Raw genomic sequence first — 22,632 nt, 5'->3', positions numbered from 1 at the left:
AAAGACAATATCCAAGGCTGTCTTCGGATTTGTGACTATATTAAGAGCTCTATTGTGCTTCTGATATCACAATGAAACGTGTACTATATTGGGGAGAACCTTCCAGTCCGGAGAGAAAAGAACAAGGTGTGAATTGCTCCGGGGATTCTATTTCTTCCCGGCTATACCTTGCCAACATCAACGTTGATCTAGTAGATATATTTGAATTCCAGCTCTCCATCACCCGTCTGCACTCGTCGAGTCTCTTCCTTTTCACCACTAATAATTTGCTCCTTCACCTTGTTCTCTCGACGCAAGTAGAGACCGTATGCAGTTACTGTGGCTTGGGCCACCACAAGGGAGCCCAAGGAGAAGGAGTTACCCAACACATAGGGTGATGTGCGATATATCTGGCCGGCAACGATACCAGCACAGTTGCCGATTGTCTGCTGGAGACCAATCGCGAGAGCACGGCGGTATTGTGGGGCGACATTCACGTTCAGCCACGCGACATTGAGACCAACGGATGTGTAGGTGGTGATGCCGATGAGGAAAGTGGCAAAGTATAGCACGGCGGTATTGTCTACCGTGAGAAGTATGATGTAACCGGCAACACCGAAGAGATTGGCTGTGAATATGTACTGTGAAAGGTTAGTGAGGAACAATGCATTGAAGATTGTATGAGTTTATGCGCACCGATGCAAATTTGGAGTATCTGTCTGAGCACCAAGCAATTGCAATAAAGATCACCGCAGCCCAGACGTAGACTGGGACGGTTAAAACATTGCTCATCAGGGAGTTATAGCCCATGCCACGCAAGATAGTAGGCAGGAAGGTGCTGAATCCATACAAGAGAATATCCTGACAGAACTGGATGACACCGCTGAACATAAGCTTGGGATCTCTGATTGCGATGCGCATCTCTTCCCAGCTAAACTCTTCACTTCCCATGTACTTGCGACGCTGCTCGTTGCGTACCCTCATCATCCATTTCTCCTCCTCGGTGAGGAAGTAGGCCTCGGCCGGGTTATTTGGCAAGCCGAACCAGATGAGGAGGCCACAGATGATGCTGAACAGGCCTTCAATGATATAGACCCATCTGGAAATATTGTAAGCAATGGTCTTTTTTGAGTAGGATAAAGAAAGGCGTACCTCCATCCTGCTTTGCCACCAATTCCGTCCATCTGTAAGAGCCCGTAGGCCAAGAGACCACCTACAGCCCCGGAGATGGCAGCGCAACTCATCAAGTAGGAAACGCGCTTGGCTTGCTCCTCTCGACGATAGACCATGGTCAGGTAGAGATTGAGACAAGGGAATAGGCCAGCTTCGCAAGCACCCAAGATAAGACGAGTCGCATAGAGGGAGCCAACGGACTCGATAAATCCGGTGAAGATGGTGGTCAGAGACCAAATGATGCAGAGCCCTGTCAGGATGTTGCGAGGTGTCAATTTCTTCATCATGACGGCCCATGGTGCCTCAAAAAGAACATATGTCACATAAAAGATGGAGACAGCGGTCGAAAACTGTTCTGGGGAAGCATTGATATCCTCAGGCATATTGGCAACCTTGACATTTCCTAAACTTTTGTGAGCTCGTGCTCTTGCCACAAAGATTCAATGAAATTACCGATACTCGATCTGTCCAGGAAACAAGTAAGATAGGTCAACATGATAATGGGTACAAAGGCCGCATCCAACTTGGCGAGCAGTTTTGCCTCTTTCTTTGGATCCAACACCACATCCAAAGACTCGCCGGCGATGGCATAGTTTGCTTCGGCATCCTCTTTCTTCAGGGAGTCCTTGAGCTCCAAGGGGGTATCATGAACGGTATCGTCTAACATAGCTGCTATGGATTATGTAGACAGCAAAATATGGAGATATGATTAACCAAAACTCATCATTTAAAGAATGTTTTCCGATCATACATGCGTGAAATGGGGTCTCCTATCTTCGTATCTTCCATGCCATACAAGCCCAGTGTGAGTGGGCCTATCGGGCCGATGACGGTAATAAGAGACAGAAATTGAGAAGGTCAAAGCAGGTAGGAAAGGGTCATCATTGGCTAATGAGAAGGGAATCCAAGGGGATATCTCGCGCTAATGCAAGCCAATCCCGATGATCCGAACAGATCCTAACTGAAAGAGGCAAGTCGATAGGGTCTTCCAACCTTGGAAGCTTATTATCTAGTTATTATCTGGTTATCATCTGATTATCATCTGGTTGTTATCTGGGTCGTGGGGTTTTCCCCAACCTTTTCCCCAGACCATCGGTATGTGGATCCCGAAGGTTGATAACCGAGGTTATCTTATAGGAAGGTGGAATATTTTAATCTATACTCCATACTCTAATCTATACTATAATCTATACTCCGTTCTGAGCGATAATTTTTAATATATTTAATATGATAGGGAAAACAGGAAACATTGATATGATTGATATTTAACATATTACCTTGTTACCTTGCCAAAAAAAGAAAAAGAAAAAGAAAGAAGAAAAAGAAAGAACGACATGGACAATATTATCTCGCAAGAGGCAAGACTGCGCTGTCGCTACAATCAACTCACCAATACTGCGGGTGTAGCGCCGGGATATTTACAAGCAAATCTTCTGGTACTTCCATCAAAATATGCTGCAGATTTCCATGATTTGTGTTTGCGCAACCCAGTTCCTTGTCCCCTACTGGGAATGACCGTTGTTCCTGGGGATCCAAGTGCCGTTCGACCCGCAGAGTGTATTCGGTCCAAAGATTTTGATATTCGGACGGATTTCCCCAAATATCGAGTATATTCGGGCGGAAAGTGTATTGAGAGTCGTCGTGACTTATCTGATGTATGGACTCAGGATCATGTGGGCTTTTTAATCGGGTGCTCATTCTCGTTCGAGGATGCCCTAACGGCGGCAGGGTTGCCACCGCGTCACCAAAAGACTGGTACGATAGTCGCAATGTACAGATCAAATATCCCCCTATTACCCGCGGGAATATTTACTGGCGGCCAATGTATTGTATCCATGCGGCCGTATCGTCCGGAGCACATCGAGAAAGTGAGGGAGATCACTCGGGTGTATTTGTCGACACATGGAGAGCCTGTCGCCTGGGGATGGGATGGTGCAAAGCAACTGGGAATCCTTGATGTGGCAAAGCCAGACTTCGGAGAACCGCAAACATTCGAGGAGGGCGAAGTTCCTGTATTTTGGGTAAGTTCTACACAGTCATATGACTACCTTCATATTTGGGGGTTTTTTTACACATAATCACTTGGATGTTTTGATCTAATTTTATTCTAGGCCTGTGGAGTCACACCTCAAATTGCCGTCGAAGCAGCAAGTAATACAATTGAAGGCCTGGTCTTTGCCCATGAGCCTGGTCACATGCTAGTCACGGATTGGACAGCAGAAGATTTGCAGAAACTAAAGCCTGGAAGCATTTAGAATAGAAAAGAACAACGAAACCATCAGATTATGAGCCCAACAACTTATTGATACTTCTCTGATCTATTCTCTTATGGACCCTACACCGTATCAACTGCAAAGTCTCTAAATTCCACCGCAACATCATCCCCAATGGCAAAAATCCCAATAACGGGCCCAGTGAAGTCGTAATCCGTCAGGATGGCGGTGTCAACTGTTGCCAAATTACGCCAGTTTGCTTTACCTTGCCGGAAGAAGAATTGCAAGGAAGTCTCGGTGTAGCCAATTCTGAAAGACATTGAACCTTGGAATTCCACACTTTGGGTCTCACTTTGCGAGAATGATTTCGCTTGGTTCAGTCCGTTGAAAATGACTTGCTGCAACTGGAAATCATATCCAATTGTCAAGAATCGGTGCTCGTCTTTGTAGAGAGCCAACCCTGCTCGAACTGATGTGGATTGCTGTGGCTTGTACACAGTCACGGTGGTATTGCCTTGGAGTCTTCGTTGTCGCTGGCCAACAAAAGTTATTGACTCATCCGGGCTAGTAAACTCCACCGGGTCTGCTTGCAGCGTGATGCATCTGTTCTGGATACGGTATCGATCTAGCTTGGCATCTCTCAAATAGACCCAAGGGGCAGCAGCAAGTGAGTCTTGACCTTCGTTGAAACTTGCCCCCAATTTCCCATCGCTTGTGATAGACTCAATCGCCGGCCACCCGTCGCTTGGCCAGTCAACCGTTGTCAAGAATGTCTCCCGTCCCATGATAGATCGTCCCTCCTTAATGCGAATCCCCAGCATGACCACCCACCATTGCCCGCTTTGATCTTGGAAAAGATCGCCGTGTCCAGTGTTTTGGACATATTGAGTCGTGCCGCTAGCTGTGTACAACGGGTTCATATCATATGACTCATATGGACCCCATATATTCCTCGATCGTGCCATGCTCAGCATGTGATATCGAAATGTGCCCCCTTCGGCACACAAAAGGTAGTACCAGCCATCTTTTTTGTATATATGCGGGCCCTCTGTATATCCCTTCTTCCATCCCTTCCAGATGAGAGTGGGCTTCACAATCATAGCACCGGTTGTAATATCAATTTCACCGTTGTAGATGTGGAACTCAGGCCCCGTTTTGCACAATTGGACGTACACCCGACCATCGTCGTCAAACAGTAGAGACGGGTCAATCCCAGGAAATCCAAAGACTATTGGGTCTGACCAAGTTCCCGAGCGAATATCAGTTGTGTGAATGATAAATTGTTCATTTCGCTCATCGCCCAATACATTAGAAGGACCGTGGATGACGTTGGTACAGATGATATAGGTGATCCCGTTGTGATGCCGAATCGTGGGCGCATACAAGCCCCCGGTTCCAACCATTGCTGTACCATCGTCCCACGGGGCAATAAATGTGGTCGCTCGGGACAGTGACAGTTGGGATGGTCTGTTTATGGCATTTCCTTAAAATCTTTAACCTTCTGATAGGTAAACTTAGAGAGAAATGTCTTACCAATGTGTTTCCATGAGATCAGGTCATTTGACATATAAATGGGCAGTCCGGGATAGAGATTGAAGCTCGAGTTCACTAGATAGAATATGCCATCGACCAGGCAGATTGAAGGATCGGGAGCAAATCCTGGGATAATCGGGTTATGGTGAGCAACAGCCATGTTGAGTGATGTTTTTGTTCTTCTGGCAATTGTTTGAGAGAAGACAGGAATTGTCCGTATCGTCAGAATTTATGTGGCGCCAGAATTTAACCGGTTTGGACACGGCGTGTCACCCACCGGCATCAACGAGGAATGTCCAACACTCTCACCCCGCATTTTATCTTCCTATTAGGCTGAATGAATGGTGAAAATGAATTCTAGTTGTGACATGACTCGATGGCTATTTTATTCGAGGCCTTTTGAAACGAAGGCACTTATTCGACCGGTTATATTAAGACTAAGCCATGATTGACAAGGTAGTATACATGGAGTCTTATTGGACTATATATATCGTGCGCCCCCTCCTCTTTCCAATATCAACAAATCTTGTTTTTATTTTGAATTGAGGTCAACCCAACATGAGTGAAGCATATGAAACGGTCAAACCTCCCAAGGGTCATTTCTATTTAGCAGGGCGACTATTCCCTCGCGTGAAATGGTGGAAACAACGCAATATGCGAGTCCTGTACTTCTACATTTTAGTTCTAATCGCGACAAACACCGCTAATGGATTTGATAACTCCATGATGTGAGTTTTATTAGCCTCCTACGTTATCTCTTTCGTTCTCATTGAAATTAGGAATGGTTTGCAAGCATTGTCTTATTGGCAGGAGTATTTTGACCACCCCAAAGGTCCAACACTGGGTTTATTCAACTGTGTCATGAGTGTTGGTGCACTGGCCGGTTTGGTCATTTTGCCTTATATGCTTGATCGTCTGGGCCGTAGGATTTGCTTAGTCTTTGGCTCCTTTTTTATGTTACTTGGCGTGGCTCTGCAGTCAGGTTCTATCAACTTCTCCATGTTTGTCGGGGCTCGATTTCTTCTCGGATTTGGAGACATCATCGTCATTTGCACCGCTCCACTGCTTATTACAGAGATTGCTCCGGCCCAAGACAGGGCAATTCTGGTTACTATATCTGGCGCCACATATCACTCGGGGGCTTTTATCGCGGCATGGACGACATATGGAACGCTAAAAATCAAAGTAAGTGATCTAGTCAAGCTCCACAGGTCTTTCAGTAACGATAATAGAGCGATTGGTCTTGGAGAACACCGAGCCTAATCCAAGGGGTGTTCACATTGATTATGCTGGCAGTTGTGTGGTGGATCCCGGAGAGTCCGCGCTATTATGTCTCTAGAAACGAACCGGAAAAAGCCCTGAAAATGCTAGCTTATTACCATGCTCAGGGGGATGACAGTGATGAGGTCGTTCAGGTGGAGTTCACCGAAATTACAACTGCGCTTGCGATGGAGAAGAATGCAGAGCATTCAGGGTCTTACGTCGATTTTCTGCGAACTCCTGGTAATCGCAAACGACTCCTCATCATTATCTCTTTTGGACTTTTCGCTCAGTGGTCAGGCAATGGCTTGGTATCATACTATTTGAACCTCATCATGGATAGCATCGGAATCAAAGACCCGAACCAGCAATTGCTGATTAATGGAGCCTTGACTTCTTTTAATCTTGCCACGAACCTTTTCTTCAGCTTCTTTGTTGACAAATGTGGACGCCGACCAATCATGCTTATCAGCTCTGCTGGAATGATGGTCGCTTTTGTGGTGTGGACAATCCTGTCAGCAAAATATTCTGACCATGCGAGCTCAGCACTTGGGTCCGGAGTGCTGGGTATGATTTTCATTTATTATCTCTTCTACAATCTGAAGTGAGTTTATCCTGGTACACATGTCATTGTTCTCGCTAACTTGAATTAGGTCCGGTCTAATTGCAAGTTATACTACGGAGATTCTTCCGTATTCAATGCGTGCTAAAGGATATACTCTCATGGAGTTTGCCATGTATATTGCGCTATTCTTCAATCAATATGTCAATCCCATCGCCCTTGACAATATAAAATGGCGCTACTACATCTTCTACTGCTGCTTCTTGGCAGTGGAAGTGGTTGTCATCTATTTCTTTTACGTTGAGACACGTTATATGCCTCTTGAGGAGATAACAAAGATTTTTGATGGAGAAGATGTTGCAACTGCTACAAATCTGGAAATGGAAAAGATTGGAGAAAACGGAAAAGGGACAAGCACAGTCATTCATATTGAGGAGGCAAGTGCTTGAGTCGAATATATTATAGAATCGACCAAGAGAGGGTTGGCTTCTGCGGTTTGACTTCATGGTAGCGGAAGCAGATTACTTTGAAACAAAGTCATTTCCAAAGTTCAGTTTCATAGAATGGAAGTTTTCTCATTGTTTTTTCTCAGCGCGTTTCTAATGTGGTTCTTCAAAAGGAGAGCTCATATCACCGGTCACCTGCCTCTTCATCAAACACCTTCTTTCCCTTGTACCAGGTTTGGCACACCCGAGCTTCCAAAAGAGATTCCGTGTCCCAGATCATATCTAGCACAACAAAATTGGCATCGAATCCCGGACGTAGGCTCCCTGTCCACGAGTCTGAAAAAGACGCATACGCAGCCCCCGCAGTAGCTGCCGAGACTGCGGTCGCGAGGGAAACGGCAAATTCGGGATTGATGGTATCTTGCAAGGAGGGATTGATAGACGACCGCCGAGTAGTAGCAACATAAATATTAGGCAGTGCGTGATGTTCCGCAGTAGGGGCATCGGTCCCAAAGGCTAAATGAGCACCGGCATCGACAAACTCTTGGTAAGCGAAAGCCCGCTTGCAACGCTGAATCCCAAGCATCTCCGGCCATCCGTCAAATGTCGCTGGGTCTAAATGGACGGGCTGGACTGATGCCACTATTCCGAGTTGGCCGAGCCTTTTCGCATCTTCGGGGGTTGTTATCTCTAAATGTTCGATGCGATGACGACGGGATCGCAGGTTTGGAATTTGGGATAAACAATCAATAGCCTGCTGCACTGTTCGATCCCCGATTGCATGAATAGCGCACTGCAGGCCGGCATCAGTGGCACGGCGAATAGCTGCCGCAAGAGCATCGGCAGGCCAGATGGGATCGATGATCTCGGCAGATCCACCGTATGGCTGGTGTAGTCCCGCTGTACATCCGTCCACTGTGCCGTCGCAGAGGAGCTTGATGCCGTTGATACAAAAATCCGGGGAGCTTTTGCGGTTGAAGGTTTGTTGAAGCTCAATGGCACGATCAATATGACTGCAGATATCGGCATCACATTTCGAGTAGGGCACTAACCAGTGTGCCGCCACATGAATTGGAAGCCCACCACGTTGATTTCTGTAGATATTCAACGCAGTCCACTCACTTTCTCCCATGGCCATATCCACCAGTCCAGTATACCCAGCACGTTGATGTGCACCGATCGCAGCATCAATCGCAGACACCTTCTTCTCCATGGATGTGACTCGGTCTAAAAATGGCCAGACGATGTCGAACTGCGCCGCCTCTTCGAGTAAACCAGATGGAGCATCATTTTGGCAGCGATGAATCTTTCCTCCTGGAGGGTCGGGCTTTGAATCAGCCTCTAGCTCTTTGAGAGCGGCAGTATTGCACCACGTTGAGTGGAGATCCAATGCCTCGATGTAGATAGGTCGCGGATCTAGGTCGTCTAAGACTGTTGCCAGAGCGTTGCCATCCGTAACCGACTGGACCCAACCTCGGCACAGAATGCGTGGATCCGATGGGTGACTTTTTGCATAAGAAGTGATGGAATTTCGGATATCTGCGAGGTTCTTGCAAGGCAGAAGGTCAAGTTTCTGCAGCGACATGCCGAAATTGAGGATGTGCACATGGCCATCGATAAAGCCCGGGAGAACGATTCGATTCTTCAAGTCTACTGTCGATGCTGTCGCTTGAACCTTAACAACCGCCTGCTCATTGTCCCAGCCGACGTGCGCAATATGGTTATCTTCGACTACTAACGTAGAGACAAAGGTACCCCATAAGCCGGGACAGAGAATACGTCCATTGGTAAAGATTGTTGTAACCATGGCGATATGATGGGCGTGGGGGTGAAACAAAGATAGCAAGGGTAGTTGGCTCGTTGAAAGTGAGGGAGATGTCAAAGTTGAAGTTGAGTTTCGGTTGGCAGAGCTGATGTATTGAAAAAGTTAACCTGAAAAGGAGGATAAAATAGAAAAAAGGCAAAAGGAGCAAAGGTGGTTTACTGCTTGAAGGTGAGCGATATGTCAAAGTTGAAGTTGAAGTTGGGGTTGGTGCAGCTGATGTGGGCAAGCAAGCAACGTACCTAAGTAGCGACGATACGATTGGCTATTTTTCATTGATAACCCATATGAGATTGAGAAATGGTGTAACGTGTAGCTTGAGGAGCACATGAAAAAATACGAAACAGTTTAAAATTGATTCCCCTTTATTTTAAAAAGAATCTCCTCACTCCCACTGCTCGTGTTCTGTCATACAATCAATTTTCTTTGTATCAACAAGAATGTTCAGCATGTATAGTCCATAATAAAAGGATAATACTGTAGAGACTGGTAGCCTTTTTACAAAAGGTTCTCTTTAAGGTCATCATTCTTGCAGGAAATACTCTTATAACAGCCAGGTCCTGACATTGTAGTATCCCCTGTGTGAAGTCGCGAGGGTATCAAAGGATCAAAGGAATCAAGGAGAAATACAACTTGGAGGCAAGTCAAACAATTTGTTACAATGATAGGGGCATGTTTTCTGACAATTGTATAAATTTAGATGTGTCTGTTAGAAGACTTGATCATACAGGTCCCTATGGTTGTGGCCATTTTTGGATTCTAGACCTTGACAAATGTTTTACGGCCCAGTGCCTTGGGGGATTTTCCGGTTGTATTCATCCATTGATGAAAATGATTGCTCCTCATTCCAAGGAATGGGGGAAATATGTCAATTACTTTCGACCCGGGTATGCTAGGATTCCAAGTCTCTGTAAAGGATGTCAAGATGGAAACGATGGCTGGGAAGGTCCTTATTGAAGTTCATATATACGCGTATCTTTTGCATAGTGCACAGGTATTGATGGATCGAGAGATTGAGCCACTCTTGGGGTAGCTACAGTTAGATCTAGACCTTTTCTGTTGGCCATTTTATGTTGTAGGGTCCCAACTCGGCGCATTTGTCTGTTTCAGGTTACCCTACAGTTCACACATTGCGGCCTTTTGGCTAGCCAACAACAATGACTGTATGATATGACTATCCGAGATACACGGTTGGTGTTGCAGGTCGTCTTACGCCCTCAGCTGTCGTTGAAGGAACCTGATCCAAGTAAATTGCTATGCACTGTAGAGGAGAAACTTACTGTGTTCGGACTTGGCTGATAATGGCATACGAAACCTGGGATTGAGATAATCGAAAATATCTTACACAGATGCGCTTTTGTTGTTGTACGGAGTGTTACGTGCCTATATATCTCTTAACTGTCATTCACTGACCCCTTGCGAAGGGTTGAAATTCCCGATATCGGCGTTCGGTGTTCTCTCCGAAAAGTGGCGGAAACTTCCAGCACTTGAAATAAGTCAATTTGTCAGCCGATGGATTGTCGCAAGTGTATATATTGTCAGAAGCTATGTTACAATACATGACTAGGAACCCGAGTATTCAATACCTCGGAAAATACATGGACCGCTATGATAGTGGGCCCCATACAAATTGCATATTAAGCTTAGTCAGTTATGCCCCAGTAAATTATCAAATAGGGGATTCTTGTCATTTTAGTTAGTTAGAGTCATACACATCTGTCATTTTGAAACATACATTGCTGTACCGGTGATTTCCGACATATATAAATGAGCACTGCTTCCTCTCTGGATCTCTGAATGGGTCAATTGTTAATCTTTATTAATCTTTAGACAATATATAAAAATGGGATCTACTTCGTTTCGTTGCCCGCCGATCCACCAGGCCGAGGGTCTGCCCTATTTTACTCCCGCCAACAATGCTGGAGCGGCTATAAACCCACGGGATCCCGACACCCCGACACTGTTCCGCCCTTTACAAATTCGAGATGCTACATTCAAGAATCGCGTGATCGTAGCGCCTATGTGCATGTACTCCACCGAATCAGACCCAACTTCTCCGGCTGTAGGCGCGCTCACAGACTTTCACATCGCGCACCTCGGTCATTTGGCCACGAAGGGCGTCGGTCTGATTCTCATCGAAGCCACATCAGTCCAATTCAATGGTCGCATTTCACCCAATGATTCCGGCCTTTGGCAAGAGGGGACAGACTCCGAGCAGTTCAAAGGACTCTGTCGCGTGGTGAATTTCGTTCATAGTCAAGGGGCTAAGATCGGAATTCAGCTTGCTCACGCCGGCCGGAAGGCTAGCACGGCGGCCCCCTGGCTCGCATCCCAAGCAAATCAACGCGGCATCAAAGCCGATGAAAGTGTTGGTGGCTGGCCATCAAATGTAGTTGGCCCCTCTGGTGGAGAAGAGCAAATTTGGGCACCTGGCGATCAGTTCTGGCCCCCTCGCGAGCTTGAAACGGCCGAGGTTGAAGAAGTGGTCCGGGCATTTGCACGAAGTGCAGGGCTCGCCGTACAAGCAGGAGTGGATGTAATTGAGATCCATGGTGCCCACGGATACCTGATTCATCAATTCCTCAGCCCTGTTACCAATCGACGAACCGACAAATATGGTGGTAGCTTTGAGAACCGAACTCGGTTCTTACGCGAGGTGGCTGCTGCAATCCGTGCCGTCGTACCAAGTGGAATGCCTTTGTTTCTTCGTATCAGTGCGACTGATTGGCTCGAAAATCAAACAGTCGCAGCAGGAACCGGAAGCTGGGATATAGCATCCTCAATTCAACTTGCCAAATTGTTACCAGATCTAGGGATTGACTTTCTGGATGTTAGCTCGGGAGGTAATCATAGAAGCCAACGGATTGAGCCTCATACCAACTATCAAATTGACCTCGCCGGCCAAATTCGTCAAGAAATTCACGCTGCCAACCACACAACCCTGGTAGGAGCTGTTGGCTTTATTACAGAGGCTGAGTCCGCTCGCGATATTGTCCAGGGTGCCGAAGAGGAAGCACAGGCGACAGAGGCAATGCTATCTGGTCCAAATCCTCGGGCTGATGCCGTGTTGATGGCCCGTCAATTTCTGCGCGAGCCGGAATGGGTGCTCACGGCAGCCAAGAAACTGGGCGTGAAGGTATCTCTCCCGTGGCAGTTTGCCCGAGGCTTACTGTGAAGTAGACACAAATCATTCATAGATTAACTTTTTCTATTGCTATGTATCGATCTCCCTGTTCGAGTCTTAGTGTAGACTGTAGTACGGAGTACAGCGTGGCCAGATAATCTGCAGCCCAAGACAGAGAAAGGGGGAAGATCTTCGACGATCATTTCCACGTTTGAATTTCACTATGACCTTTCATGCAAACTTCTGTTCCAACCTTCTACGCGAGCGCCCTTGTCTGATCCTTATCCGGCTCATATGACTTGTCCGTATATGAATCTAGGGCAAATGGGGTATTTGTTATCAATCACAACTCCCGCACTTCCCGCGCCGTCTAGTTACAAGCCAATGATTCATCAACGTGCAATGCCAAGCACCGGGCCAAGACTCGGGAGCCGATGTGACAATCCATTTGGAGATGAATTGGCACTGGATTGGTATAATATATGGGCGGGGTTTTGGCCTGGGTTAGTAGACAAAACCGGAGTATAAAACCTACAGCCCCGACTTCGATAGGCTCTGTCGTTATCCTACATTCTTGGCATTAGCTTTGCTTCCTCACCACATTCCAGTCGGAAGTCGGAGGTCAATCGGAAAAACGTCCCCATTTACCAAAGAAGACCACAATGGGCATCTCTCGCACTGCCTGGGTTTTGGTGTTCGCCTTCCAGCCTTTCCTATGCGGAGCGTTACCTGCCCCGTCACCACCTGGAATCCCGTCTGCCTCTACTGCAGCGAGTGAGCTGGCAGGATTGACCGTTGCTGCACAGGGATTGCAGGATGGATATAGCCGTGAGGAATTTCCGCACTGGATTACGATCAGCGGGTGAGTAGGTAAAATCTTAGTGTTTCTGAAGTATTGGCAGCTGAACCTGCTGTCAACAGAAATTGCAACACACACGAAACAATCCTCAAACGGGATGGAATGAACGTGGTTCAAAGCTCTAGCTGTGGTGCTACCAGTGGATCCTGGTTTTCTCCGTATGATGGCGCGACGTGGACAGCTGCCAGTGACGTTGATATTGATCACGTTGTCCCGTTGTCAAACGCATGGAAGGTGAGCTCGGATCATCTATCAAAGGTGACAGGTTGAGATATTAATAAATATTGGCAGTCTGGCGCATCTAGTTGGACCAAAGCAGATCGGCAAGCCTTCGCCAATGACCTCACGAATCCTCAGCTATTAGCAGTCACCGACAACGTGAACTCTTCAAAGGGCGACAAAGGCCCAGAGTCCTGGAAGCCTCCGCTGGGTATGTCTCAAACTGTGGTTATTTTCTAAGTAGTATATAGATTGCTAACATCGAAACAGCTTCATATTACTGTACTTATGCCAAAATGTGGGTGAAGGTGAAATCGGTCTATGATCTCACCGTCACTTCAGACGAGAAGGCTGCTCTTGTTGAGATGCTGGCTACTTGTTGAAATGCCGATTACAATTCCTTGTAACTTAAGGCCTTCAGCCGCTAACATGTGATTGGGGTAGCTGAATTTGGAAGAATTGTGTGTATGGTGGAAGGTAAACATTATTGGCACAGCCTGAATCACTGCTAGCACAGTCCTTTAGTCGTTGGAAATAAAGGCTGCCTCTATATTTTATATAAAAAAAGGGTTAAATAGATTATTATTAGGTTAGGTTGGGTTATAGAGGGCGGAACCCAAAACCTAATAGGTTGGGTTTTAGGTCGGAGGTTCCGACCCAAAATGGGTTCTACCGAAGTCTAGTGGTATAGTAGGTATACTTATGATAGGTATACCTGTAGGCCGTAGGCGTTATAGATAGGTACTCGAAAATCTGAATGCAGTATCTTTTAATTGATAGAGCTGGTCGCACAGCTATATACCCTATTCCTGCCCAAATGTTGACTATTATTGCCTACGCAGAAGATCTACATATAAATCCCTGACTGACTTAAGCCATGTCTAGCATAGCTCCTTCAAGTGCATCGAGCTTGTAAAATGGACAGTGTCCTTTGGCCTCTCACGCGGGACAGGCTCCGTCGTAGCCCAACTGTTGGAGTTTTGCTCTTTAACCTACATTAATTCTTTGCCCGAATCCCTAGATCACCCTGGCCTCGGTGTCCTTGGTATGTCATGATATTGCGATTGTCAAACGATGTGAATAGCTTTGAACTTAGTAAGCATTACTTGTATTCAATCTGCTCATCTCTATTACATGTCAAATCTGTTCGTAGAAGACTAGATGGAGGGTTACAAGACTGTGGTAAGGTATTTGTAGGTTCTTAGAACAAACAGCACTAGGAGAAACAAATTTCAACTGCATTCAAACCTATCTGTTACCACAACCTTGGCAACAGAGGAGCGCCATCGTACGTCTCGAGCGCCAGGATCAGTCTTGGCCAGCGTGGTCTAGTGGCCATCCTTCGGGCGTTAGCTTCCCACAGAATTCAGGATTATAGACAGATGCTGTCCTATCCAGGGTAGCCACATATCGATTGCGGCCCTTACGTTTCTCGTGCGTTGTATAGTATACTTTAAGGTTGTCCCGACGCAAGAAGCTGCTTTGACACCCAGGTACCCAGCAGACATAAGGCCTCTCCCCTGAATGGCTTTCCAGGTGACGATTAAGGGTCTTTCGAAGTTTGAAATGACTCTTGCATCCCCAAACGCCACATTTAAACTGCCGTCGAATAGCGTTGGTATGGGGAACTCCATGGCTCAAATTGGACGGATCCTACAAGCTAAATAGAGAGTTGATAATATCTTGGTTTAGGAACAGGCAAGATTCAAAGACACTCGGCGTATAGTCAAAATACCCAGGAGGTAAGCCTAGCAGGAGGTTATTAAATGGCACTGGCGTAGGCAGACAACCAAGTCAATAGATCACAGGTCGCGACCCATATTAAACGGAACCTAGATCAATCGAGCAACCTGTTTGTCCATGAAAATAACCATCCCAACTACCTTCGTGCTTTTGCACCTAGTGAGGCGACGCCTAAGAAATGACTAAGTCCCGATATTTTTAATAAAATTCTATGACAGGCCACTCAGCAGGGCCAGGAGCCTCGATTGCCTTTTGTTCGGCGCGGTCACGGCAGGGCTTTCATATATCATTTGAGAATATTAGATTATCTTCTCCGCCTATTTTCGAAAATAGTGTTATGATTTGGTGATATACCTATGGGCTTCCACCTATAAATAGCATATTTGCAGATATTACTTGCGGGCAGAAGAAGAAAGTAACAAGCGGTAAAGTCCGACACAGCACTATAGATATTATCCTAATACCACGCTTAATCTGTCTAGGTACAAGCATAGGATGCCGGGTACAGAGTTATAACTAACTAGGAGAAAATCGACTCAGTGGTAGCAACCTTTATGATCTTTGGAATTCCCACAGCATCAAGCTTTTATTCGAGAGACGAAAAGAGTGGGCGAGTTAATAATCCCCATCCCATAGACAGCGCTGAATAACGGAAACTTGTTATTTTCTGTGTTAGGCTACGCCTTGGATAGATTTGTTATAATGATAGGGAGTTGATAGTTAAAAAGCCCGCTGATCAAACAGTGGTTAAAAACTTTGAGCTTTACTTCAACACATGGCGTTATCGCCAACCGCAATCTCAAACAAGGCGTGATAAACGCCAGGGCTTAACATTTATACGGACTCTCTATAACCTTTAATGACTGTTCCTTCAACTCCTGTATACCAAGTCTGGCTACCCAAGGATGGGTGATTCAATACAACAATCATTACCAAAATGGAGATAGGGATGTCTAACAGCTCGCCAAAGTCCAAGTTTATTGGAAATCAACTTATTGGTTCTTTATATAGACTCCTCGGGATTTATTCCGATAGTGCGGCTTCGTTCCTGACCTGCACCAACCTCATATCACAACACTTTTTACTGGGCACGTACTTTATGATACGTATACCCAGTCTCAAAGCACAGGGATAAATTTCTTAAAAAGGCTGATAAGACATCAGCGAACCTGAAATTGTAGTCCTTGGCTGCCCAAGATTGAGGTTAACGTGGCAGACTCCACGGTGGGAAGTGAACGAGGCGTTCCGCAGCGCGACGATTTTCCTAGCGGGAATTGGAGAAATTAAGGGAAGCTAACTCCTAGAGTATAGTATATGTACAGTACATACCATGGCTTAATAACAGAAGCGGCGATAAGGCCACGGCGAACGGTGATATCTGGGGCTAGAAGCATTATATACCACCAAGATTTATAGACTTTCGAGTACATCCTCACTTTAGAGAGGGCAGACTTACTACATACAAACTAGGCTCTGTCAGTGGTTAGATGTTACAAGAGAGGAACATGGTTACGGAGCCAGGTCACAAAGACTATGTTTGAGCTAGAATTTCCTGGGTCAAGTATCTGAGCTAAATCCTATATAAACTCGTCTGTACTGACAAAAGCATTAGAATCCAGCCTCTAGACGGTGCTTGGCTCCGATATGGCGCTGGAGATTATCTTGGCGCATTGGCCCTTTCCTTCCGTTCGCAGAATAGTCGCAACTAGGATAGTGACAGTACGCCATAATGCATCCACTGGCTTTGTGTACCGTTTGCTTGTGTCGCATGAGGTCTTTTGCGGTTGCAAACTCACTGGTGCATGCGTCCATAGTACACTTGAAGGGACGTGTGTGGGTTTTTATGTGCGTGCTTTTAGATCATCAGAATAATGTTGGGAGAATAGAGAAGTATCTGCATGAGAAGAAAACATACTTTAGCAATCCACGGCTTTGGTATTCCCTCCGGCAGTATTTACACTGTAGCGAAGAGACGTTGTCCGCCGCGAAAGATGAGGTAGAAATCACGCCGGAAACACAATCTTCTTCTATTGGCTCCTCTTGAGAATATTCTTCTGGTTGTTGCAAGATGACTTGATGCTGATGTTGCTCTCCATCGTGTGTTGTAGTATCAGGAAAGCGGGGCTGGGGTGTGGGAATGGGAGATGCACGTGGACCAGTTGTGTCCGACACGTGTAGCCACGCTGGATCGACAAGTCCAGAATTCAGAAGATGTTGTTTTTGTTGTTCAGAAAGTGTGGACTGTCGGTTGGTGACTTTTAGTTGGGTTTCTGGTATGTGTGCTCGCCGCGGAAAAAGGTGGGATAAGTAGCTTCACGCTTTTGACACCCCAGTATACAGACTGGCTACAGCTTCGATGGGATAGAGAAGGTACAATTGCTTCTCAATTGACACACAACAGCGAACAATATTCTTAGCAATCAACAAATGAAGAAAAACGAAGCAGATTCAGAGGCGCGGGAAAAGGAATGGCAGTAGCAGCGGTAAAGTAAAGTTTAAAGAGCGACGATGAGAGGCCCGCTGCCCCTGAGAAAGGAAGAGAAAATAGAAAACACAATAGGGCATCACCACCCCTTTATGCGTTTCAGCTACATAATCGAGTATGCAGTATGTAACTACTACCCGACTTGATCTCAGCCAGCGGAGGGACCGTGCGAAGGGGGCCTCAAAATGCAGTGTTCTGATTGGTGAGGGTCGCATGTCGCAAGCCGGCCGGATTATCGAGTTTCAATTCCACTATCGGCCTAGAAGTCATGGGTTAAAGGATGTACGTATGAATTGGGCATCGACAGAGCCGATCGGAAGGGGGCCTCAACATGAAGAAACATTATTGAACAATCGGCCCGCAGCATACGATATTAATTGACAAATCTGGATTAGAATATATTCATGGTCGTCATTCTACATCTAAGTTGCTAAAAGTTTTCCTAAATTAAGCCCCCTAGGTCGAAGCTAGATTGGTACGAACTCGATGCAACTGACTTGAAGGGCGTATAAAGCCGATCATTCCCCTCGAGTAGAAATGTCTTCATGACCACTTTAAAAGACAATACTGCAACTAAGCAACCACTGTCCAACAATGTCTTCCATTTTCTGTTGCTCTTCCCCATCTCCTTATCGACCGGCCCATCTTTCCCACGAGGCCAAGTTTGATCCATTTATTGCTTGGGCCAAAGGGTCCGAATCATCCCCCTCTGCCGTTTCAGCTTCGTTCTTCGAGAATCCGGATAACCCGCCACCTTACGCGGTTCAGTTTGTTCGACAGGTCAATTTTGGCGCTATCGAGGCTAAAAGATATTTCATCCCTCACCCTGAAGCAAATGGAGATCGGGCTGAATTTGTGGAGATTACTGAGCAAGATTTGATCGCTGGGAATTTCCAGAAGCTCAATTCGTATGTTCAATGGATATCAGACATACTGTATCGAAAACTACAAAAACTAATTGCATATAGGTACAAGAACTTCAAGTGTACAATGCACAACAAGTTCTTCGAAGTCAATCTGTACCAAAAGGACCCGGTTAATCGGCACCACTGGCGACTGAATATTGCTCGACCAGCTAGTGATATTGATCTCTAGATCATTTTATTATGGAAAACACGGGCTGTTAAATATTTAACTATTTTCTGAATTCAAACATGATGACAAGATTGTAAATCCGTGTAATATTTGGAGCCATAGCGTATCTCTGAAACAGACAAATCGTAACCATGACCTAGGCGAGAAGTTTATGTTGCAAACAACGTAACAGCTTTGAATATTGGCTCGCGGAAGATTTTCAACGGGTGTGTAACCCCTTTGGGAGTGCCTTAGGAGTTTAATGTCTTCGATCCCATTTAACGCGTAATGTTATTGTTTCCCGATCAGAACCAAACCAACTGACCCTATTAGATGGCATTTAAAGACACAACTACGCTTCCCCAAATCATTTTATGGTATCGCCGAATGACCACGAAGCTCAGTTTATTTTTATCTTCACTGACGTCTAAGACTATTGAAGCTACAGCAGCATTAAGTGTGGCTCGAGTTTGCTGTGAGTGGGTGCTGTTGGAGACTTTGTACTATACGCGTTTTGGGATTGTTGTTCGCCGGCCTTGGTTGGCTGTACCCTCTCTTCTCCGCCTTGGACAGAAATCTTATCCACAGTGAGGCTGAGCTTCCCATACCCAGCAACCATCAAGTAGTTCATATAGTCCCACTGTTTAGCTATTTTCACCCAGTCAGCTATTCACTTCCTAAAATGCTAACAATACAACAAGTGCCACCCTTTGAAATGAAGGTGCGCCTAACTTAGCATTGCTAAATTTAGTCCACCAATGGTTTGGCTTGACCTAGCGCTTTGCCTTTCACCTTTTAAGTTGGGGGCGCAAGACAGATTGTGTTGACTGGTCAAAGTATGTACCTACGGCGCTTCAAGCCACCAATTTCATTGTCAGTCATTTATAAGAAGGCAAGAATAAACTCCTTCTGTGCGAGACCTAAACTCTTTACAGCGATTTTCGAGAGCAGTTTACCCCTCAGGCACACACGCTTTGTTTCTCGGTCGTCGTTGATGAGCAAACTGATGTTATTCGATTGGCCCATTACACTACGCAAAAGTATTTGGAAAACGAACGAGCAAGATATTTTCCGGGCGCACATTCCCAAATTGCCCACAAATGTGTCGCATATCTTCTGGCCATCCTGTCAAGAGAGATTTGCAAACATATCTTCCGGCCAAATTACATTTTACCAGAAGATTCAGAAATCCACGGAATCCTTAGTCACCTCGCCGAGAATGATACCGAGAAGGGAAGTTTCTACCGACGTGTTCTTCTCTCGATTGATCAAAGTGCCGAAGAAAGTATTCTCCGGGTAAGAATACAGACAGTGATCCGCAATATGTCGTCATATTTGTGGACTTTGCTCTCAGAGACCAGCATGATGCGATCCGCATAAGTATTGGGAAAATCGTACAAAGAGCTGCTGAATTTTGGCTTCCAATCCGGCCAGCTCAGTTGAGATATGAAATAGCATTCGATCTAGTCGATTTCGGGGATGACGATTGGGATCCCTTCCGCTTCCCCGGGGATAATGCGATCCCAAAAAGGAAGGATCAAGTTATTCAAGACGTGAACATTCTCACCGTGTTCCCGTGTATCTCTTTAATCAAGGATGGTGATCGTGATCCTTTAACTCAAATTGTCCAGTTGAGGAGCACACAGAAGCTGTGTATGGAAGCAGTGTGTGAAGCTAGTCAAATGTCAACTAGCTTCGTCTCCAAGAGGTCAACAACCCGCTCTAGACGGAAATCTATTGCTCAGAACACTGATCGACCAAACGGTGCCTCTTTTTTTGAAGGAAAATCGCCAAAGCCTTGATAATCTGGCTTCAAAAATGATTTTGGTGTTCACCTGCGGGGTTTTACCATCAGTATCATTGGCGACTGTTGAACAAGTGACGAACAGAGATCAAGCATTATTTGTTTACATGTCATTTTACTTACGCTTAATATTTCCTAATTTTATAATTTCGTTCACAGCTATAGCCGTTTGATTATCATTCTACATGACGCAGGCACTAAATTTGAACCTGATTGATGTTACACACTGCCTAACTGGTCACGGTTATATTAGAGGCTTTCCCTTTGCCACTTTGCCTTTGCTGGTCCTCCAACGTCAATGATCGGTCTCTCAACCGAGCTGTTGCTGCGCACAGTCTTATCCAGCCTAAGTCCTTTTAAGGGTATCAGGGAACGATACTAGGTAGAGCGCCGAGTCGATCTATACCGTAGTATTAGTCTCCTCGTAGGTATTATTAAGTGATAATATAGTAAGTAAGTTAAAGTCGTAAGGTAAATATAAGTAATAATATATAATTAAAAATAAAGAACTAAATTAAGTATATAAGAGAGTATCCTTATATATCCTTTATTCCTACTTATTAGGATATACCCCTTAGGGGTATATCTACTAGAGTTATAGTAACTTCCTACTCCTACTTAATATTAGTAAAGAGTTATAGTTATATAATCTTAGGTATAGACTTCGGCACAACCCACTCTAACCCGGACCCAACCCAACCCAACCCAACCCAAAATGGGTTTTGGGTCCATTGCTTCGACCTAACGATGGGTTTTAGGTTATAGCTTATAACCCAAAACCCATTAGGTAACCCATTGGGGCCCCAATATAGTGTAAACCAGACAAACAGACTTCTAGCGTATAACTGTATAATTAATGCATTTTTTGCTTGTAATATTAAGTATTTTACTTATAGCGCTCTTCTAGAAAAAATGGAGAATAAATTAAATAATTGAACTAGGATGTATTTCTCTAATATTGCTTAAAATCCTTATCTACCCTACTCTTACGCTTCCTCCCTGAGGCCTATCTCTGAGTTGTAGTCTCTGGTAACTCTAGCTCTGTTACCTCTATATCTATATCTATTAAATAAGGAGATGTCTCTTGTAGTCTATTATCTACTCCTTCTTTCTCTTTATTATCACTAATCAGGTTAAGCTTAGTATCCTCTGTATATTTATCGTTCTACTCTTTTGCTAACTTAATCTTAGCTAGTGTAAAGAACTACTTAAGCTGCTTTACCTTAGAATCCTTAATATTAAATCTTATTGTATATAGAAATAATATAAGCTCCTTGATTATTTCGGACTTTAGATAACCACAGCGGTAGTGATAAATATCCTAAGTAGTATTAAAGAGCTATTTGATACTAGTACTAGTTACTAGAATAGAGAGAATATCGCGAGTAAGTAATATAATTATAGGGAAACGAGATTAGTTCTCCTACTAGAATTAAAGAGGTTTAATATTAATTAGATCTAATAGTATAAATATATTAGTATTATCCTATATAGGGAAGAAATAGATTATAAATATACTACTATTAAGATATTAAGTCATCTTATTATTAGCTAGTTTTATAGATATCTTATTACTCTTTAGTATTATATTTAGCCTAGAACTAGATAATACTATTATTAGAGTATTAGTTGATCCTTAATTTATTATAAAGCGCTCTTAATATAGAATTAATAATTCTTAGAATGATTTCTAGTAGGTATTATACTAGTAAAGCTCCTAATTATCAAATAGAAAGAACTAAAATCTACTATTAAATACTAGTATTATCCTAACTATATAGATATATCCTTTAAGATTATTAGTTTAAGAGTAGTACTTATTAAGTTTTAAGCGACTAGCTATAAGTGCTTTAAGTATATCTAATTTCTATAGAATACGCTTACGTTTAAGTAGTACCTCTACTTTAAAAAAGTAATTAAAGAGGGTATTATAAATCTTAAAGATAAGATATATAGTAACCTCCTTTATCTTTAAGAGCTCTATTATATAGTTAAAGAATAGCTAAGTGATTTATAGAAGATAGTTAATTTAATACTATTCTTAAATATTAAGTAATATCTCCTTATAGTTATACTCCTTATAGAAGGGCTAGAAGAAACTATATAGTCTCTTTATATAATAAAGTATTAAGAAGGTAGAATTCTACTAAGTCCTTATATCCTAGATTAGAACAAGCTAAGATCCCTTTTCTTAAAGTTAGAGAAAGGCTGCTTAGTATTACGGACTTATATAGATATATATAGTAAGATAATAGACCTTATTTAAGGTATATAAGATCCTCTGTATTTAGTACTAAGTATTTACCTTTACTATAAATAACTTCTAGTTAGTCTAC

The 22,632-nt window shown here is 44.3% G+C and overlaps 10 protein-coding genes across 10 annotated transcripts; 7 read left to right on the top strand and 3 right to left on the bottom strand.

Moving 5' to 3' along the window:
• Positions 1–188: 188 nt before the first annotated feature.
• Positions 189–1,819, bottom strand: PEX2_070640 (Major facilitator superfamily domain, general substrate transporter; the record flags this gene model as incomplete). Its single annotated transcript, XM_016744335.1, has 4 exons — positions 189–620; positions 676–1,078; positions 1,132–1,555; positions 1,606–1,819. The coding sequence occupies 4 exons, from the start codon at positions 1,817–1,819 to the stop codon at positions 189–191; spliced, it is 1,473 nt and encodes a 490-aa protein (XP_016596902.1).
• Positions 1,820–2,987: 1,168 nt separating this feature from the next.
• On the top strand, positions 2,988–3,407 carry PEX2_070630 (DUF1445 domain protein; the record flags this gene model as incomplete). Its single annotated transcript, XM_016744334.1, has 2 exons — positions 2,988–3,173; positions 3,264–3,407. 2 exons carry the CDS (start codon positions 2,988–2,990, stop codon positions 3,405–3,407), a joined length of 330 nt encoding a protein of 109 aa, XP_016596901.1.
• Positions 3,408–3,487: 80 nt separating this feature from the next.
• On the bottom strand, positions 3,488–4,768 carry PEX2_070620 (Concanavalin A-like lectin/glucanase, subgroup; the record flags this gene model as incomplete). Its single annotated transcript, XM_016744333.1, has 1 exon — positions 3,488–4,768. The coding sequence occupies one exon, from the start codon at positions 4,766–4,768 to the stop codon at positions 3,488–3,490; it is 1,281 nt and encodes a 426-aa protein (XP_016596900.1).
• A 688-nt stretch (positions 4,769–5,456) lies between these two features.
• Positions 5,457–5,630, top strand: PEX2_070610 (uncharacterized protein; the record flags this gene model as incomplete). The annotated part of the gene is made up of 1 exon (XM_016744332.1): positions 5,457–5,630. The coding sequence occupies one exon, from the start codon at positions 5,457–5,459 to the stop codon at positions 5,628–5,630; it is 174 nt and encodes a 57-aa protein (XP_016596899.1).
• A 267-nt stretch (positions 5,631–5,897) lies between these two features.
• On the top strand, positions 5,898–7,169 carry PEX2_070600 (Major facilitator superfamily domain, general substrate transporter; the record flags this gene model as incomplete). The annotated part of the gene is made up of 3 exons (XM_016744331.1): positions 5,898–6,083; positions 6,131–6,762; positions 6,812–7,169. 3 exons carry the CDS (start codon positions 5,898–5,900, stop codon positions 7,167–7,169), a joined length of 1,176 nt encoding a protein of 391 aa, XP_016596898.1.
• Positions 7,170–7,350: 181 nt separating this feature from the next.
• PEX2_070590 (amidohydrolase) lies at positions 7,351–8,973 on the bottom strand (the record flags this gene model as incomplete). The annotated part of the gene is made up of 1 exon (XM_016744330.1): positions 7,351–8,973. One exon carries the CDS (start codon positions 8,971–8,973, stop codon positions 7,351–7,353), a length of 1,623 nt encoding a protein of 540 aa, XP_016596897.1.
• Positions 8,974–10,831: 1,858 nt separating this feature from the next.
• Positions 10,832–12,163, top strand: PEX2_070580 (NADH:flavin oxidoreductase/NADH oxidase; the record flags this gene model as incomplete). Its single annotated transcript, XM_016744329.1, has 1 exon — positions 10,832–12,163. One exon carries the CDS (start codon positions 10,832–10,834, stop codon positions 12,161–12,163), a length of 1,332 nt encoding a protein of 443 aa, XP_016596896.1.
• A 611-nt stretch (positions 12,164–12,774) lies between these two features.
• Positions 12,775–13,573, top strand: PEX2_070570 (HNH endonuclease family protein; the record flags this gene model as incomplete). The annotated part of the gene is made up of 4 exons (XM_016744328.1): positions 12,775–12,974; positions 13,034–13,205; positions 13,263–13,401; positions 13,461–13,573. The coding sequence occupies 4 exons, from the start codon at positions 12,775–12,777 to the stop codon at positions 13,571–13,573; spliced, it is 624 nt and encodes a 207-aa protein (XP_016596895.1).
• Positions 13,574–18,012: 4,439 nt separating this feature from the next.
• Positions 18,013–18,513, top strand: PEX2_070560 (uncharacterized protein; the record flags this gene model as incomplete). Its single annotated transcript, XM_016744327.1, has 2 exons — positions 18,013–18,326; positions 18,387–18,513. The coding sequence occupies 2 exons, from the start codon at positions 18,013–18,015 to the stop codon at positions 18,511–18,513; spliced, it is 441 nt and encodes a 146-aa protein (XP_016596894.1).
• A 312-nt stretch (positions 18,514–18,825) lies between these two features.
• On the top strand, positions 18,826–19,083 carry PEX2_070550 (uncharacterized protein; the record flags this gene model as incomplete). Its single annotated transcript, XM_016744326.1, has 1 exon — positions 18,826–19,083. The coding sequence occupies one exon, from the start codon at positions 18,826–18,828 to the stop codon at positions 19,081–19,083; it is 258 nt and encodes an 85-aa protein (XP_016596893.1).
• Positions 19,084–22,632: the final 3,549 nt, after the last annotated feature.

The sequence above is a fragment of the Penicillium expansum genome, assembly GCF_000769745.1.
Source record: "Penicillium expansum strain MD-8 chromosome Unknown contig231, whole genome shotgun sequence".
NCBI lineage: Eukaryota > Fungi > Ascomycota > Eurotiomycetes > Eurotiales > Aspergillaceae > Penicillium > Penicillium expansum.
Note: the sequence above shows the minus strand (reverse complement) of the source record. Positions and strands in the feature narration are given on the sequence as shown.